This window comes from Spizellomyces punctatus (genome assembly GCF_000182565.1).
Source record: "Spizellomyces punctatus DAOM BR117 chromosome Unknown supercont1.15, whole genome shotgun sequence".
Taxonomy (NCBI): Eukaryota; Fungi; Chytridiomycota; class Chytridiomycetes; order Spizellomycetales; family Spizellomycetaceae; genus Spizellomyces; species Spizellomyces punctatus.
Window position 1 is genome coordinate 121,848 of NW_015971551.1, and position 14,313 is coordinate 136,160.

Below are 14,313 nucleotides of genomic sequence, written 5' to 3' on the forward strand. Positions count from 1 at the left end.
ACTTGTCTCTTTTTCTATGGCAATTTCGCTCCGTACACAAGTTTCAATCACCACATTCTCAAATGTAAAATCTTAGACAGTACGCCGAATTTTAATTCTAAAGGATCCCATAGAAGGGGGCCCTCGTCGCGCTCTTCATTAATCGCCAATGCATCCCTGTTGGTCCTCCTCGCACTAGTGCTGGGGTTTGACCTTCTGGGTCAAATGAATACCAGCCCCGTAAATTGGCACGCCTATCTGATACAATAAACTACAATCCTGTGCTTGCGTCAATATAGTGCAGGATCCATCCGATAGCTGTTACAGGGAGTATAGCGGATGCTACAAAGGCGCAAGTATCTCGGTTGGACACTGTTGAACCACATTGTTCACATCTTCTTGACGTCCTTCATGCGAGGAATCAAGGCATTGCGCCAGACAGACGCCCCTGCGAACTAGCACAGGCGGTGGTTGCAAATATGACCAAGTTTGCTCTTATCCCCACGCGGCCGTTGTGGAGTAGTTTATTATCAAATTGCCTTCTGTACCGAAACACTAGAAGGTCATTAGGATCACTTGCTACAAACGTACAGTATAAGACTCTTTCTCCCGCACCTTGTACAAGTTTCCAACAATTTCATCTGGAGCCGGTGCGAATGCGCTGTTGACGTAGAGGAACTGCATATGAGCAGCATCTGGTTAAAATAACGCGAGAATAGTCCAGCAACGAATGGTTTGTACCAGCGGGTCCTGCGCCTTATAGTTCAGCTCCTTCCTCAGAAAGTTCATAACAGTCTGGAACTTTTGCGATGCAGTTATTTTGTAAAAGTTTTGTTTGAGAATGGGAGCGTTTCCTGTTGCTCTAAACCGCACCACGACTTTCAAAGACATGTTGATGACGAGCCTCTTACCAGTTGGCCAAAATGAACGTACCTTTTGCTGCCGGATTTGCCGTCCTAGGTGTTGGTGGAGAGCTTATCGGGCTTGTTGGATTGTCGCTCATCGTAAACACAATGCTTGCAGAGGGTGATCGCACACAGCCAAACCTATCAAGTGTGGTAAGTCTAGTGGGCGTGTCGCGTTTGCTGGTCAGGATCGAGCGGCTGTGCAAGCCTCGCATTTTGGGGGGTCGAAGAGGTTTCTTCGTAGCATGAGTGGGTGGTCTTGCTTCCTTCCCATCATAAACTCGTCCCCAAGGGCAGGTCGTCAGAGTTTCCGTTTGGTTTCCCAACGCGACTACATAAACCCGTAAGATGAGCTACTTGAATGGAAAGAGCTATGAACCCCCGACCCTGTCACATATGGAGGAAGAGGTAACTTTTTGTTACAACTGGTCAAAGGAGTGTAGACTTCATGAATGGCCGATTATTCCAAAGGCGATACTCCAGTTTATGACCGACACCGGAGCCCCGTGGATGACGGCTCTCAAGTTCTTATCTGCGGAAGAGTTTAAAGTTCCAACAGCTGTAGCTAGGTGGAAAAAGTGCAAAGTAAAGTTCAAATCATCTGTTATATCGTTCGTACGATCTGAATGCATATATGGAAGATCTTACTTATAATGATGTGTTTGTCATTTAAACTTGGTTACAGGATTTTCTTAGATCGGAAGGCATTTCGGATGTACCAGAACCGACGGCTTCCTTGATGCATTATCTTACCGTCCCTCTGTTCTATCTGCCTTCGACGTGTGATCGACGTGGGGCGACGTTGCTTATTTTCAATGCTCGGTATTGGGTGGCCGATGAAGCAGGAACGCGAAGGATGTTAAAGGTAACTGAAATGACATGCGGTCGCCTTGCATCTAATTGACACATCCGGATATAGTTGTTGCACTATATGTGTGACAAGGCAGCCTCAGCGTAAGCTGGATATCTGACATGGATCATAATTTTGAACATGTTAAAGAGCACAAGTTCAATTTAACAGAGAAAGGACTCGCAGATGTGGGATAACTCTGATATCAAATCTGGATGGCATTGACCGACGCTATCAGGCGGTAGAAGTTCATCGATGGATAATGGAAAAGTTAGAGGTATTATTGAGAACCTGGAAACTCTGGTATATGCTTTTGCATGCTAAGAAATCAATCCATAGTATTATCTTCCTGTGACCTTGCAACAAGTTCTAATATGCAAAGCCCCATGGTGGGCTCGGGTATTCCCATATGCTTGGCGGCCTGGCGCTTGTGACTGTGGACCGCTCTCTGCTGAGGTATATTTGGCTCTCGATTCGTCTTAAAAACACTCTAAACCTGATACTGGTACCTGGAGATGCACATATGCTCCGATTTGTTGCTCTACATTGAACCATCCCAGCTTCCCAGGGAACTTGGCGGCGAGCTCTTGTACAAGCACAAGGAATGGATTACGGATCAATTAGTAAGCCTTTTCTGGTTCGTTTACAAGTTGCCTTTAGTTGAGCATGGCCTTCGCACCAGCGTGTCGAACAGTGTGGAAACGAGGACGTTCTGGTCGAGGTTGATTTGGGTGCCATGGAAGCCCGTGTATTTGGCTCAAATCCACCTTCACCATCGGACTCTTCCCAATCGTCGACGAGTCGTGCTAAATATAAAGGCATTCACCTCGGCTCACCCGTCCCGACTCCGCGATATAAAGAGAACGGTGATGGTTATTTTCCGGATATGTGTGCCTCTCCAACTAGCATTGAGGTAGACATGATTGATATTGACGAAATTCCTCTCGAATCATTACCTCTACCGTCCGACGATCTTAGGTCTCTCGACGGTAAAGCCGATGATGGAGAGATGTCCACAGATGCAGCCCTGCGCGTCCAAGGTGACGTTTTACCGCAGACCCTCCCAGCAAAGTCATTGGCGCCCCCCCAGCACCATGTTCCACTTGTTCTGACGGATTGCTCGCGAGTGTCTCACATTGCGCCGATTGCACCTGCCGTCGAAAGTCATGCAAAGTGACGGCATCTTGTACATTGTACGTGTACATATGACGGTGAATCATTTTCCATCTTTCTATGTAAATAAGGATAAAAGTGGAACGGAATATCTCCGTACAGCATACACAGCAATCATTGTAATTGAGACAGACTACTGATCAGGGTTGGAAATCCACTGGCGGACAGCAAACGCATGCCTGTGGGCACTGATCGGCAGGCATGAGTAAGCGCTTACACAATCATATCGGCTAAAACCGAATTCCGCTTGTGACTAATACCCTACTAAGCGATGGGTTTCACGTGAGTGCAAGGTCCATTAAATTACAAAGGGCTCGTCCCGCTCCCGCAAGGAAAAAACGTTAACTGATTTTACATGGGATCTCGGACAAGTAGGATTTGAAAACCTTTACAAGACTTGCTCCACCTTTATATGTGCAATACCTTTGCGTGTTCGCTATTTACGCTTTTCCCTTCACCCGAGACTCGTCTGACCTCTGACTCTTTGGTTTTGTAACCTCTATTGTGCTGGCCAGCGAATTTCGACCATGATGCTTCCCCACGTCCTCAACCTGGAACACCATCTCACAGAACAAGGCTCTCCATTGATAGCACCGTCTCCCCATCGTATTCCCTCACCCTTTCTTCCCGAAACATCCTTAACCTCCTATAGTGGCTCATCGCCCGCCACCTCAACAACGTCCTCACCAACGCAACCAGCCCGTTCCAGCAAGCTTGTGCCACTTGCTGTCAGATGTGAAGTACGCACACGCATCCCGTCCGAGTACGGTGGCATATGTCATTTGCATCTTTACAGCAACTCGCGGGATGCGGAAGAACACTTGGCAATTGTTTATGGCGATGATCTCAAGAGTTCTTCTTTGGAGGAAGTCCGTCCGGGAGACACAGAAAGAGAGCGGATGCTGAGAGGTGCCCGACGAGCAGCTGATCACAATGGAAGCATGACAAACGGTGCATCCTATGAGGAAAAGCCAGTGGACAGAGATGGGGCTCCGAACGGGACCAGAAAGAACGGCAATGGAATTCACGTTGAAATCGATCCCCCGCTTATCCGCATTCACTCATGTTGCTTTACCGGAGAAACCCTTCGATCTCTCCGTTGTGATTGTGCGGAGCAATTGGAAGAGGCCATGCGGTTAATGGCACGAGAAGGACGGGGGGTAGTGTTATACTTGAAACAAGAGGGACGGGGGATAGGGTTGAGGGACAAGTTGAGGTGAGGTTTCAATTCAATGGGATTTGCAAAAGATGGTGCAATGGGTCTAATTGCAAATGGCTTCTTGGTATTAGAGCATACAACCTCATTGATCTCGGACATGACACAATGGCGGCAAACCTCCTTCTAGGGCATCCACCAGATGCACGATCTTACGAAATTGCGTCTGCAATTTTACGGGATTTGGGTATCGATCGAGTTCGTCTACTCACGAATAACCCCGAAAAGTTGAGTCATCTGCAGAATGATGGAGTTGAGGTTGCAGAGCGGGTACCGATGATACCAGCCAGTTGGCGTCGACTGGGAGCAGATGTGGGCGTGGCAGTGGAGAAAGTCAAAAATGGGGAAAAAATGATGGTGGATGAAACAGCTGTAGTGTCTGCAAAGGTTCGAGAATCTGGCGGGTTGACTCTGCAAGATCGAGATGGTTACCTTGTGACCAAGGTGCAGCGCATGGGCCATATTCTGGACATTCCATCACAACTGCTCGACGCATTTAAGGCAACATCTGTCACTGAGGACACACAGTTGAATGGACAGTATCGCCATAGCTCATAGACACCGCCTGAAGCCCCTCCGTTGGCATGTACACTACTAGATTATTACTTCACAATGATTTTGCATGGCTTGTTGGACCTTAAATGTTTGTGATTGGATCCGATTCTAGCCATACATCCAAATAGGTTAAATGGTCATCTAGCCTAATTTGGAACGGCTAACGAGACCCCCTTGTAAGCCTTCATCTTTTGGCGGGACTGTTTCCCCCGACGTTTTTACCTTTTCCTTTCCTGCAAATGATTGCTGCCGTATGCGACGACGACGACGACGAGTCTCTCCGGCAACCACACTCTCTCCCACAGATACGCCGTCATTCCGATGCTCCCGTGCCCGCTGCAAGTTCTGTGAAGCTTCACCGTCTCGCGTCTTTTCCTCTGCTTGTGAAACAGCCTGTCGCACCATCACCAGCTCCCGCGCTGACTGCAGAACCGCAATCGCCCGTCATCTCGTCCACGCAGACCTCATATCATACGCACCTGCCTTCAATTGCTCCCAACAGACATCCCTTACTCCGGAGATCACACTCGAGAAGTGGTCCGCTTCCCGGTACTCTCAACATTGGCTTAGGACTGAACCTATCGCATCCTGGTGCCCAGTCATCTCTTCGAAGTGCGCCCACGTTAGGTACCGTCGGCTTTTGGACGTCAGGCCTTCCTTCCCAACCTTTGTTTGAACACGCCACGCTGTCTGCTGGTCAGGACACGTCGCCGGAGTCACCTAAGGTGGCTTCCCAAGGGCAAGCGGATGGTACTCGCCACACAGAAAGTGGAAGACCTGCCGAGCAGCTGGTTCTACTAGTGCCAGATGAGGCATCCGACAAGGTCCACCGTCGGCGAAGCGGATGGGACTGGCTCAAAGGTCAGCCACTAGCCCAGGTAGTGCCAAGTACGGACGACGCTGCAAGCGCAGCTGCAGAGCCCAACGTTGCAGTACCTCTGATAGTGTCTGGCAATATTGAATTTTCCCCTGATGATTCACAATTGAGGCGACCGCCTCGGTCACCTGAACGAACAGAGGTTATCGCCCCGCTCAACCAGACACCTGTTGTTTCTCCTAAATCGCCTGTTGAGGATTCTCAAAAATGGAGTCCCTTGGCAGGAGAGTTCACTGATGTAGCCTTGCCTGTTGCAAATTCACTTTCTCGAACGCCATCGACCACTCGGAAACGACGAAGTGGCTGGTGGGACGGCAAACAAGACAAAGATGTTCAGATCCGTTTAATCAAGGAATTAGTGAGAAGCACAGTTCTCAGAAGTGCTTCCGGTGATGGTGACAGCGACCGCTTAGTAGACGATGATGCTGAGGATGGCAAAGGCACAGAAGATGAGACAAAACGAGACAGTGTCGGGTCTCATACTGACGGATCTGGTGTCGAAGCCGATGCCAGTGAAGTGGATACGGACGCTCATCCTCAGCAACCGGAGTCGGGGCGCGCCATGAGACTTTGGAAGCGTAACTCATCTGTTGCCATGAGGGCTGTCCTGACTATGGATGGCATCGAAGAGGAAGGGAAGCTGGTACCAGACGAAAACAAGAGCGCCAGAAGAGCTTCTGTTGCCGGTGTCGCGCGAGATGAGGAGGAGGCTGATAATCGCGCAGAAAGATCCCGTCCGAATTCGCCACCTGTATCGTACCCCGCAGCGCCTCCACGACGCCCAGTCTACAGCAGGCGGAGATCTGCTCTAAAGCTGTTTGGATTGCAATCGCTGGTCCAGGATGAGAGTCTGGACGATGCCACTCCTGTGACAGCATCATCAACTGGTGGTAGATCACCTGCTGAGCAGCAAAACCAGTCGTCAACACCGGTGCACACCCTGAAGCATATGACATCGTTATCGTCCCTCAAAGAGGCGGTTGGTGTGGCAGTGGCCGCCGAACAGCTTGTTGGTAGTACCCTTACTGACGAGCGAATGCCGTCACAAGGTACTCCCTTTTCGCCCCATATGAATACCGCGGCTCTTCCGCCACACAGTATCGCTGAGCTGATGGAAAGCGAAAGACAGCTGAGAACGCAATTGATTCAAATGCAAGCCCAATTACAGCAGCTGGAAGCCGATGCGTCCAAGTACAGAGATGCGGCAAAATGCATCTCCGATGCTGAACGAAGCGGCCCTTACACCGATATTCCTCCATCGATGGCCGTGAAAGCTTTCACACATTATTGTAATGCACACGGACTCGAAGCAACCGCTCGTTCGCTCCGAACCGAGTCTGACAATATAGGAAGGATTGCGCGGGAAGCAACCCTCAATGAGTGGCTGCGCAAAAAGGAGTTCGGTCGGGCCATTCGCGTCGTAGAAGAGGTGATGAAGAGTGAGTTGGAAAGAGCACATAACGACTCAAAACGTTCTACGCCCCAGAATTATGGCTCAGAGAACGAAAGTCTTATTCCTGCTTTTGAAGACTTGATATACGTCTTGAGCAAGTACATGTGCATTCATCTTGTTCAAACTGGGAACACGGAGCTGGCTGCGAAGACCGTTGAAACCATACTCAAACCACGAGTGGAGAAGGAGAGGGCGGGGAGAAGCAAAAGTAGAGGGGAATGGTTTGTCCGTGATCTGGCACTGTTAGACGATTTAGTCTTACGAGAACGTACGAGCGACTATTCGACAAACACTACAGATGCCAACCCGTATTCGCGCTTAAACTGGGACAAGGAACTGGAGGCGTTCTGGACTGCAGCTCGGACGTGGCATCGTCGTCATTCTCGACGGAGACAGTCAGAGTCAGCAACAGAGTTAGATGAAACTCACGAGGGTCCTCTCTTTGCCAGAGCTCTGGGTGAATTTTTCCTTGCTGCAGATTTAGATTGGAATAGAGACGATGTGGAAAAGGTATTAGATAATTCCACGCTGGAGACTTTTTATATAGGTTGGAGCAAATGGGAGCAGGTGCGAACCTCTCTGGAGAGAATTGGTATCATTGGCAACGGGAAGAGCAGGCGAGGACGGAAAGATAGAGAGCGACTACAAAGAAGAAAGAGTCAAGTCAGCAGCCAGGACAGTCGAGGAAGTAACAGGTCCTCCACTGGAGACAAGAGCGCACGGTTGAGCCAAAATCGCGAAAACGGACGGAGAAAGACACGAGCGAAACACCAGCCGGAAGTACCCTCGAGTCCAATTATTGAGCCACGTTCGAAGAGTGGCGCTGTAATAGTAGAACGAATACAAGGCTCTTCAATGTCGCCATTACCAACCATCACGCACACGCTACCATCTCCCCATACTAATGGCAACGTTTCATCAAACTCCTTCGTTGCTCCTACCCGCACTGCAAGCCTGAACATCAGTCCTGTGAGATCCAGAGGTCAAAGCGCCTCTATGGTACCGAAAAGCGATTCCGCGGGGAAAACCCCTCGGCGTTTATCCCTGGAACCGACCGTTAGAGATAGGCGAGAGTCACTATGCGCCCGCAGCGATGACTATGACCGCATTAGTTCTCACACGACGTTCTCATTCAACGGCGACGCGGACCTGCCGCCGCTACCACAAGACCCGCAGTCCGCTGACTTTGCTCTAGCCTCCACGTGTGGTCCTGTTCTAAGTCAGATCCGTGCCATCGATGTTACCGACATACCGTCGACCGGTCAAATCATCGCTGCAACAGCGGGCAACCACGACAGAACAGACAAGAAAATATCAATATGGGATGTGCGAAGCGGGACTCTTCTCACCCAACTTGATAATGGAACCAGTAAACCTGTTACATGTCTTGCTTTTCATCCAGACGATCCGTCACTTCTGGTCTCAGCAGACATGGAATTTGACGTCAAACTATGGGACTGGAGGAGCGGAGCATGCGTCAGATTATGGAGAAAATTCCATACCAGGATAGTATTTAAGGCGGCCATAGTCCCTGGTGGGGATAATAGGTGAGTTTCCACCGCGAGACAACAAGTGCAGGCGTAAAGTGCTGAGTTGTAATTTCGTCTTGCACAACCAACAGAGCTGCTACATGTTCCGGCGATCAATCCATAAAGCTTTTCTCCCTCGACACCACATCACCCACATCCGTTTCTTCTGTCCATGCCAACGAACCATTCACGTCTTTCGTATTTGCTGGAAACCCTGATGACACATCTCAACAAAAATTAGTAGCGAGTTTGAGCTATTCCATTCGGATCTATCGCTTGAGAACTGCAACGCTGTTGCATACTATACAATTACGGGATTTGAGAATGAAGTGAGTGAAGATCTTAACTTGAAATGATGCTATGGTCCTTGATCTGATGATCTGATGCACTTGTCCCAATAGTAAAACTCCGCTCACTGCGCTTACTGCACACCCAATACATGACACCTATATTTTACTGTCCTGCGACAACCAGTTACGGTTATTCAACCTCTTGACGGAAACCACGGTTAAAGTGTACCAAGCCCGTGACATACCGAACGGCGTGCGGGTTGAAGGACAATTCAGTCCCTGTGGCGCGTGGGTATATTGCGGGACATGCGATATCAGAGGACGCGGGCGAGGTAAAGAGGGCGTAGAAAGTGGCGGCGGCGGAATTGTTATTTGGAGAGTCCATACGGGAAAGATCGAGAAGGTGCCGTGTGGAAGTGATGGCACGGCAGTCAGTGTGTGTAAATGGTTTGTAGACAGACTATGGACTTCGTGCCGAGGAACACTATGCTGAATGATATATTTCTTTCTAGGATAACGGCGAAGGACGCTTCGCGACCAGGTCAGGAAGCTGTGTCTCGAAAGGTGCTTGTAGCAGCGGGATTAGATCGGATGGTTAGAATGTTTATGTAGGACTAGCAGAAGGTAGGTTGTGTACAGGAAGTACTGTGTGCGGCAGTTATACCCTGCCGTTAATTATTTTTGATGCGCGGAGTAATGGGCTCATAATAGAACCCTAATATGAAAACAAACAGCTCAGCGCTGCTCTAGTTCCACCTGTGAGGTCAATGGTCAGCACCACGCACTTTCTACAGGACGATTCTCCAACTTACCAATACTCCCCCGCAATCTTTGGGATGCAGAAACACGACCGGTTTTCCATGTGCACCAATTTTTGGTTCAGGATCCAATGCCCTTACTTTCTTTTCCTTGAGATCCTTCATTGCAGCGTAAATGTCGTCAACCTGAAGGGGAGCAAGATGAACGTTATTTGAAGAGCTAGGTGTATTGGAACATATTGGGATAAAAGGTTTTACCTCAATGCAAACGTGATGAATACCACCATCTGGCTTTTTCTTCAAAAAGTTTTCGATGGGGCTTTTATCGCCGTAAGGATGCACTAAGAAATGTTAGCTATATATATCTAGTTATATCCCCTTTATCTAATTCTCGTACTGAGAACTTACACAGCTCAATCTTCGTATTGCCCAATTCTACAAATACAGTATACACTCCATGTTCAGGAAGCGCCTGATAAACGTATTGAAACAGATATCAGGAACCGACCCGCTAAACAAGGTTGGCCACCCGGTCCCCAGTACATACCACTTTATCGCTCACTTTAGCACCCATCACATTCTTATAAAAGCCGGCCGATTTATCGATATCTGGAACGGCGATAGCCACATGGTTCAGTATGCCCAATTTCCATGCTGGGTTGGTTGCCGTGTTGGTTGCAAACGAGCGTAAGACATTGGTCGTGCGGACAAGAGGACGAGTGCGGCAAATGGCCCGTGTAAAATACATGACAGTGTATGTGTCGGGAGTGGAGTTAATGAGATGGGATGACTCCGTTGGAGAAAACGAAATGGAAAGCGGGTGAAAAGTCTAACATGTACACTGGTGTATACGACACTGACCTTGGCACAGCAACCGATCGTGACAACCGTTCATACGCCGTGTCAGTTCAGCTTGTTCAATTTAACATACATTTACACTTGTTAACTTTTCGACAAACACAAACAGATGCGATGAATGAACCACCAGAATCTTCGTACAGATATCAACGAATATGGCCGTCCATTAAACCCAAATCGCATCTAACCCTCCAGACTCCTGCAGACCCTTCCACTTGGATATTCCTGATACCATCACTTCTCACATCATCCGAATGCAGCCAACTTCTTGCCGCCTGTACAAAAGCCCACCCGCTGCAGCTCTCCTCCCACGCACAAACACGCTCTGTAGCATTTCGAGATAATGACCGTAGCGCTTTCACTTCTCCAGAGCTTTCACACTTGATCTGGAACACCGCCGGTCTGCGGTCTGTTATTGAGCAGACACCTGCCTTGAACGAAGTAAGCAAAGGATTGAGGGCATGTGGATTGAATAATATGTGGAGATTGTATCGTTATCGAGAGGGACAAAGATTTGGACCGCATTATGATGAGGAGGCCAAAGGAGAAGGAAGTCAGCGAGGATACTTTACCTTATTGATATACCTGAATGGTGGGGAAGAAAGCTGCGATACATCTGGCAAAGCCCAGGCCACGACCAAAGACTCTCCAAAGACAAAAAGTCGGAAAGGTCTTAAATCTAATGCAAAAGTAGAAGACGACGCGCCATTAGAAGGTGGGGAAACAGTGTTCTATCGAGGCACACTGAAAAACAAAAAGCCCGTTTTGTCCGTTGCACCTGTTACCGGTATGGCATTGTTGCATGCACAAGGTGGAAGGTGTCTATTACATGAAGGCGCCGTAGTCAGAAAAGGGTCGAAGTGGGTTCTGCGATCAGATCTGATGTATGAACCCATGTAATTTAACAGTTTTGATGCTGTCCTGTAACTACTCAAATTTCATTGGATGACCAAAGTATGGCCAGTAAATATTGGATGTTTGTATTAGTTTAATGAAACCACGACAGGGTGGTTGTCGGGCAATATTGCAATGATCCTTGATCGACATCCTCTTAACCCTTAAAATGCAGTGGAAAGCGGTCAACACTTTAAATTTGGCGTAACTTTGCACACAATCAAAGCAGCACCATCTTGCCTCACGCCATGCAAAGGAAACTCGCAACTGGGGAAGGCGGTCCTTCCAAGGCTAAGGTCGCAAGTGGCGGGGATGACATTGGAGGCCACCAATCTCACAAGTATAGGTCGGAAAACACAGTCGAAGCAGCTCTATCAGCACAAGCTCAATCTCTCTTCCCAGCGCTGGTCGCGGAAGCCGATCGTCTTCACCGCCAGGGACAATTGGCAGCGGCTGTTTCTTTATATACCAGAGCGATTGAAATTCGGCCGACAGACCCCAATGTCCTATCGTTACGTTCCAAGTGCCACAGCCTACAAGGCGAACACAGTTTGGCTCTCCGCGATGCAGAAGCTGCTTTGCAGACCGATCCCTCTCACATCAAGGCTTTGGCGGCTAAAGCAGATGCACTTTTCAGTGCAGGAGACTTTGAAGGAGCATTAGTACACTGCCACCGAGGTGCTCGTTCTCGGCCTGACGTTGAAGAATTCCGCCTCGGAGTATTAAGATGCAAGCAAGCCATAATGGCATCAATTGAAGGGATTGATTCACAGAAACTCAAGGAGAGAAGAATTATAGAAAAGCAGGAGTCAGAGCTCCGCAAAAATAACAACGCAAAGAAGGGCCCAGGCGCACACCACCCTGGTGTGATTGGTTCCCTTAATTCACGACGACAATCGACCGTCATGTCTCCTCGGCGTTCGGTGACGGCAGCACGGCACTCCGTGATAGCTGCACCTAACATTACGAGCCGTCCCACTTCAGCCTATAACCAAGATATACTCGAACGCAACCTTTTAGAAGAACTTTATGACGATCGGGTCTTTCTACTGAGCCTTGCATCCGACACCTCGTTTATGCGTTCGGCGGGAAAAGTAATCAGTCAATGTGTGGAAGAAGGGTTACACTACCTAGATGGGCGGTTAGAATATTGGAGAATGATGAATCCTGTCGGACGTCCTGCCTCTTCAAAGCGAACAGCCGCAGAGAAGCCGAAGAAGACGGCCAAGTACATGAAACGACCGGCTTCTGCTTCTCTTTGGGTTGGCAATACAGGGAAACCTTCGGAAACTGAGAATGTGCGCAAAGTAGTAAGGCCCAAGTCTGCAGTATCTCAACGTGTACAGTAATAAACATCCATACATGGCTTTTACAATCGGAAAGTTGGCAATTAAATTACACAGGGATACGGGGGAACTCAAGCAACTAAAGCGAAGGGCTACGAAACAGCGTGTGCGACTTATTCGTTCCGCAGACCTCGCCTCACTAGCCGGTTCAAATTCCCCCAGTTATGTACAAATCCAGGAATATCCGAACCTCACGTTTTCCAAATCGGTACCATCTTCGCATCATCGGCGTCATCAAATTCAAATGTCAATCTCCCCGATTTGACCACCCGTCCAGGTTTCGGTAATATTCGAGGAATCTTGTGAAAGCGATCCAAAGGCCATATAACCCGGTCTACACGGGCATCAATGAGTCCCAGGGGCACTGGTCCAAAGACATTGCTATCGAGTCCTCTATAAGGCTAGAATGATAGCACTACTCAGGGCAAGGTAACAACCTGGGCAGAAACGGTGCGACCCATACCTCATCTGACTCCACCCAACAGTGGCCTTTGGGAATTCTAACATACTCATCAACTTGGGATTTTAGTATCCAGCTTCCTGGTGCCACGCCTTCCCCTGGCCCATGCCTTGGTCTGATAGCATCGCCACCAAGTGCCACGATCCGCTTTATCAGCTTCATTTCTGGGTTCGACGGTGACGAGAGTATTACAACATCCCCGACATTGTATTTGCCGCAGGCTGGGGAGAAGCGGTCGAGGAGCACCCAGTCTTTGCGGAGCCCGCTACTGTCTGGGTTGAAGGTGGGCTGAACGTAGGACTTGTCAGAATGTACACGCACCGTTCATGCTGCAACGATAACTGGCATATGAAATACCTGCATTGAGCGGCCATTTACAGAACCAATCGTGTAGCCAAATTTCAGAAACACCAAGGCTGGGGGAATAACGTACAACGCTCGGAAGAGCGTTGCTCGAAGGCGGCTGGATGACATGGTGCCAACAGAAGCCTAGTCCAAGAACAAGCCTTCATTAGAGTCATCTGCTCATGTGATATCACATGATTTAGTATGGAAATTAAATCTTATAGAGCTAAATTAAAAATGTCTCCCAATCATTGCGATGAGTTTCCTCGTTGGGGTGCTTCTTTGATGTCCCATCCTTGCAATGACTTTACGTTGACCAAGCTCCACTCCCTTCCTGCCATTATAACACATATACCACTAGAAGAGTCCAATTGCCGGCAGCGCCTTAATGCCGGGTACGGAGCTCCCAGGAGGGTTGTGGTTGGCCTGGAAGTAGTCGGAGGAGCACTTTTGTTGAACTGTGGAGTTGAGGGCGTTCCAATCGCATCACGGAGGAGATAAGGTGCCCGGTTTGACAGTATGCGGCTTTCGAGCAATGGCGAAGGATCCGCCACGTTATATATCAGAAAGATGCCTGTCAAAGCGATTACCGCCAACAGATCAGCCCTTCATAGAAGGTTCCATTACACACATGAACTCACCATCGGCCGCATATGCCATCAGATATTGCTTTATACCACTCCCATTATTGGATTCAATTTCCAGGACGTCAGCCCACACTAGAGCTTGCTCAGAGCTGTTCGGCCCACGCTCTTTATCCTGATCTGCGTAAGTATACACGATTGGCGAAGCGGTGGCCAGTCCAATGTCCATAGGATACATCCT

General features: G+C 48.9%; 8 protein-coding genes across 8 annotated transcripts; 5 read left to right on the forward strand and 3 right to left on the reverse strand.

Moving 5' to 3' along the window:
* On the reverse strand, nt 1-1,099 carry SPPG_07236 (uncharacterized protein; the record flags this gene model as incomplete). Its single annotated transcript, XM_016755400.1, has 4 exons — nt 1-534; nt 595-657; nt 721-857; nt 913-1,099. 4 exons carry the CDS (start codon nt 1,097-1,099, stop codon nt 475-477), a joined length of 447 nt encoding a protein of 148 aa, XP_016605347.1. The 3' UTR covers nt 1-474.
* SPPG_07237 (uncharacterized protein) lies at nt 1,080-3,021 on the forward strand. The gene is made up of 8 exons (XM_016755401.1): nt 1,080-1,292; nt 1,356-1,469; nt 1,570-1,749; nt 1,804-1,838; nt 1,906-2,011; nt 2,074-2,190; nt 2,250-2,357; nt 2,417-3,021. The coding sequence occupies exons 1-8, from the start codon at nt 1,233-1,235 to the stop codon at nt 2,909-2,911; spliced, it is 1,215 nt and encodes a 404-aa protein (XP_016605348.1). The 5' UTR covers nt 1,080-1,232; the 3' UTR covers nt 2,912-3,021.
* Nucleotides 3,022-3,238: 217 nt separating this feature from the next.
* On the forward strand, nt 3,239-4,783 carry SPPG_07238 (GTP cyclohydrolase II). Its single transcript, XM_016755402.1, has 2 exons — nt 3,239-4,123; nt 4,198-4,783. Exons 1-2 carry the CDS (start codon nt 3,435-3,437, stop codon nt 4,679-4,681), a joined length of 1,173 nt encoding a protein of 390 aa, XP_016605349.1. The 5' UTR covers nt 3,239-3,434; the 3' UTR covers nt 4,682-4,783.
* Nucleotides 4,784-4,881: 98 nt separating this feature from the next.
* Nucleotides 4,882-9,582, forward strand: SPPG_07239 (uncharacterized protein). Its single transcript, XM_016755403.1, has 4 exons — nt 4,882-8,555; nt 8,630-8,866; nt 8,939-9,274; nt 9,340-9,582. Exons 1-4 carry the CDS (start codon nt 4,918-4,920, stop codon nt 9,437-9,439), a joined length of 4,311 nt encoding a protein of 1,436 aa, XP_016605350.1. The 5' UTR covers nt 4,882-4,917; the 3' UTR covers nt 9,440-9,582.
* Nucleotides 9,187-10,833, reverse strand: SPPG_07240 (methylmalonyl-CoA epimerase). The gene is made up of 5 exons (XM_016755404.1): nt 10,133-10,833; nt 9,994-10,057; nt 9,844-9,926; nt 9,640-9,771; nt 9,187-9,583 (listed from the first exon to the last, which is right to left on the reverse strand). Exons 1-5 carry the CDS (start codon nt 10,331-10,333, stop codon nt 9,563-9,565), a joined length of 501 nt encoding a protein of 166 aa, XP_016605351.1. The 5' UTR covers nt 10,334-10,833; the 3' UTR covers nt 9,187-9,562.
* SPPG_07241 (uncharacterized protein) lies at nt 10,246-11,443 on the forward strand. Its single transcript, XM_016755405.1, has one exon. The coding sequence runs from the start codon at nt 10,372-10,374 to the stop codon at nt 11,341-11,343; it is 972 nt and encodes a 323-aa protein (XP_016605352.1). The 5' UTR covers nt 10,246-10,371; the 3' UTR covers nt 11,344-11,443.
* A 637-nt stretch (nt 11,444-12,080) lies between these two features.
* Nucleotides 12,081-12,716, forward strand: SPPG_07242 (uncharacterized protein; the record flags this gene model as incomplete). The annotated part of the gene is made up of 1 exon (XM_016755406.1): nt 12,081-12,716. The coding sequence occupies one exon, from the start codon at nt 12,081-12,083 to the stop codon at nt 12,684-12,686; it is 606 nt and encodes a 201-aa protein (XP_016605353.1). The 3' UTR covers nt 12,687-12,716.
* SPPG_07243 (signal peptidase I) lies at nt 12,638-13,631 on the reverse strand. Its single transcript, XM_016755407.1, has 3 exons — nt 13,501-13,631; nt 13,147-13,431; nt 12,638-13,084 (listed from the first exon to the last, which is right to left on the reverse strand). Exons 1-3 carry the CDS (start codon nt 13,615-13,617, stop codon nt 12,875-12,877), a joined length of 612 nt encoding a protein of 203 aa, XP_016605354.1. The 5' UTR covers nt 13,618-13,631; the 3' UTR covers nt 12,638-12,874.
* Nucleotides 13,632-14,313: the final 682 nt, after the last annotated feature.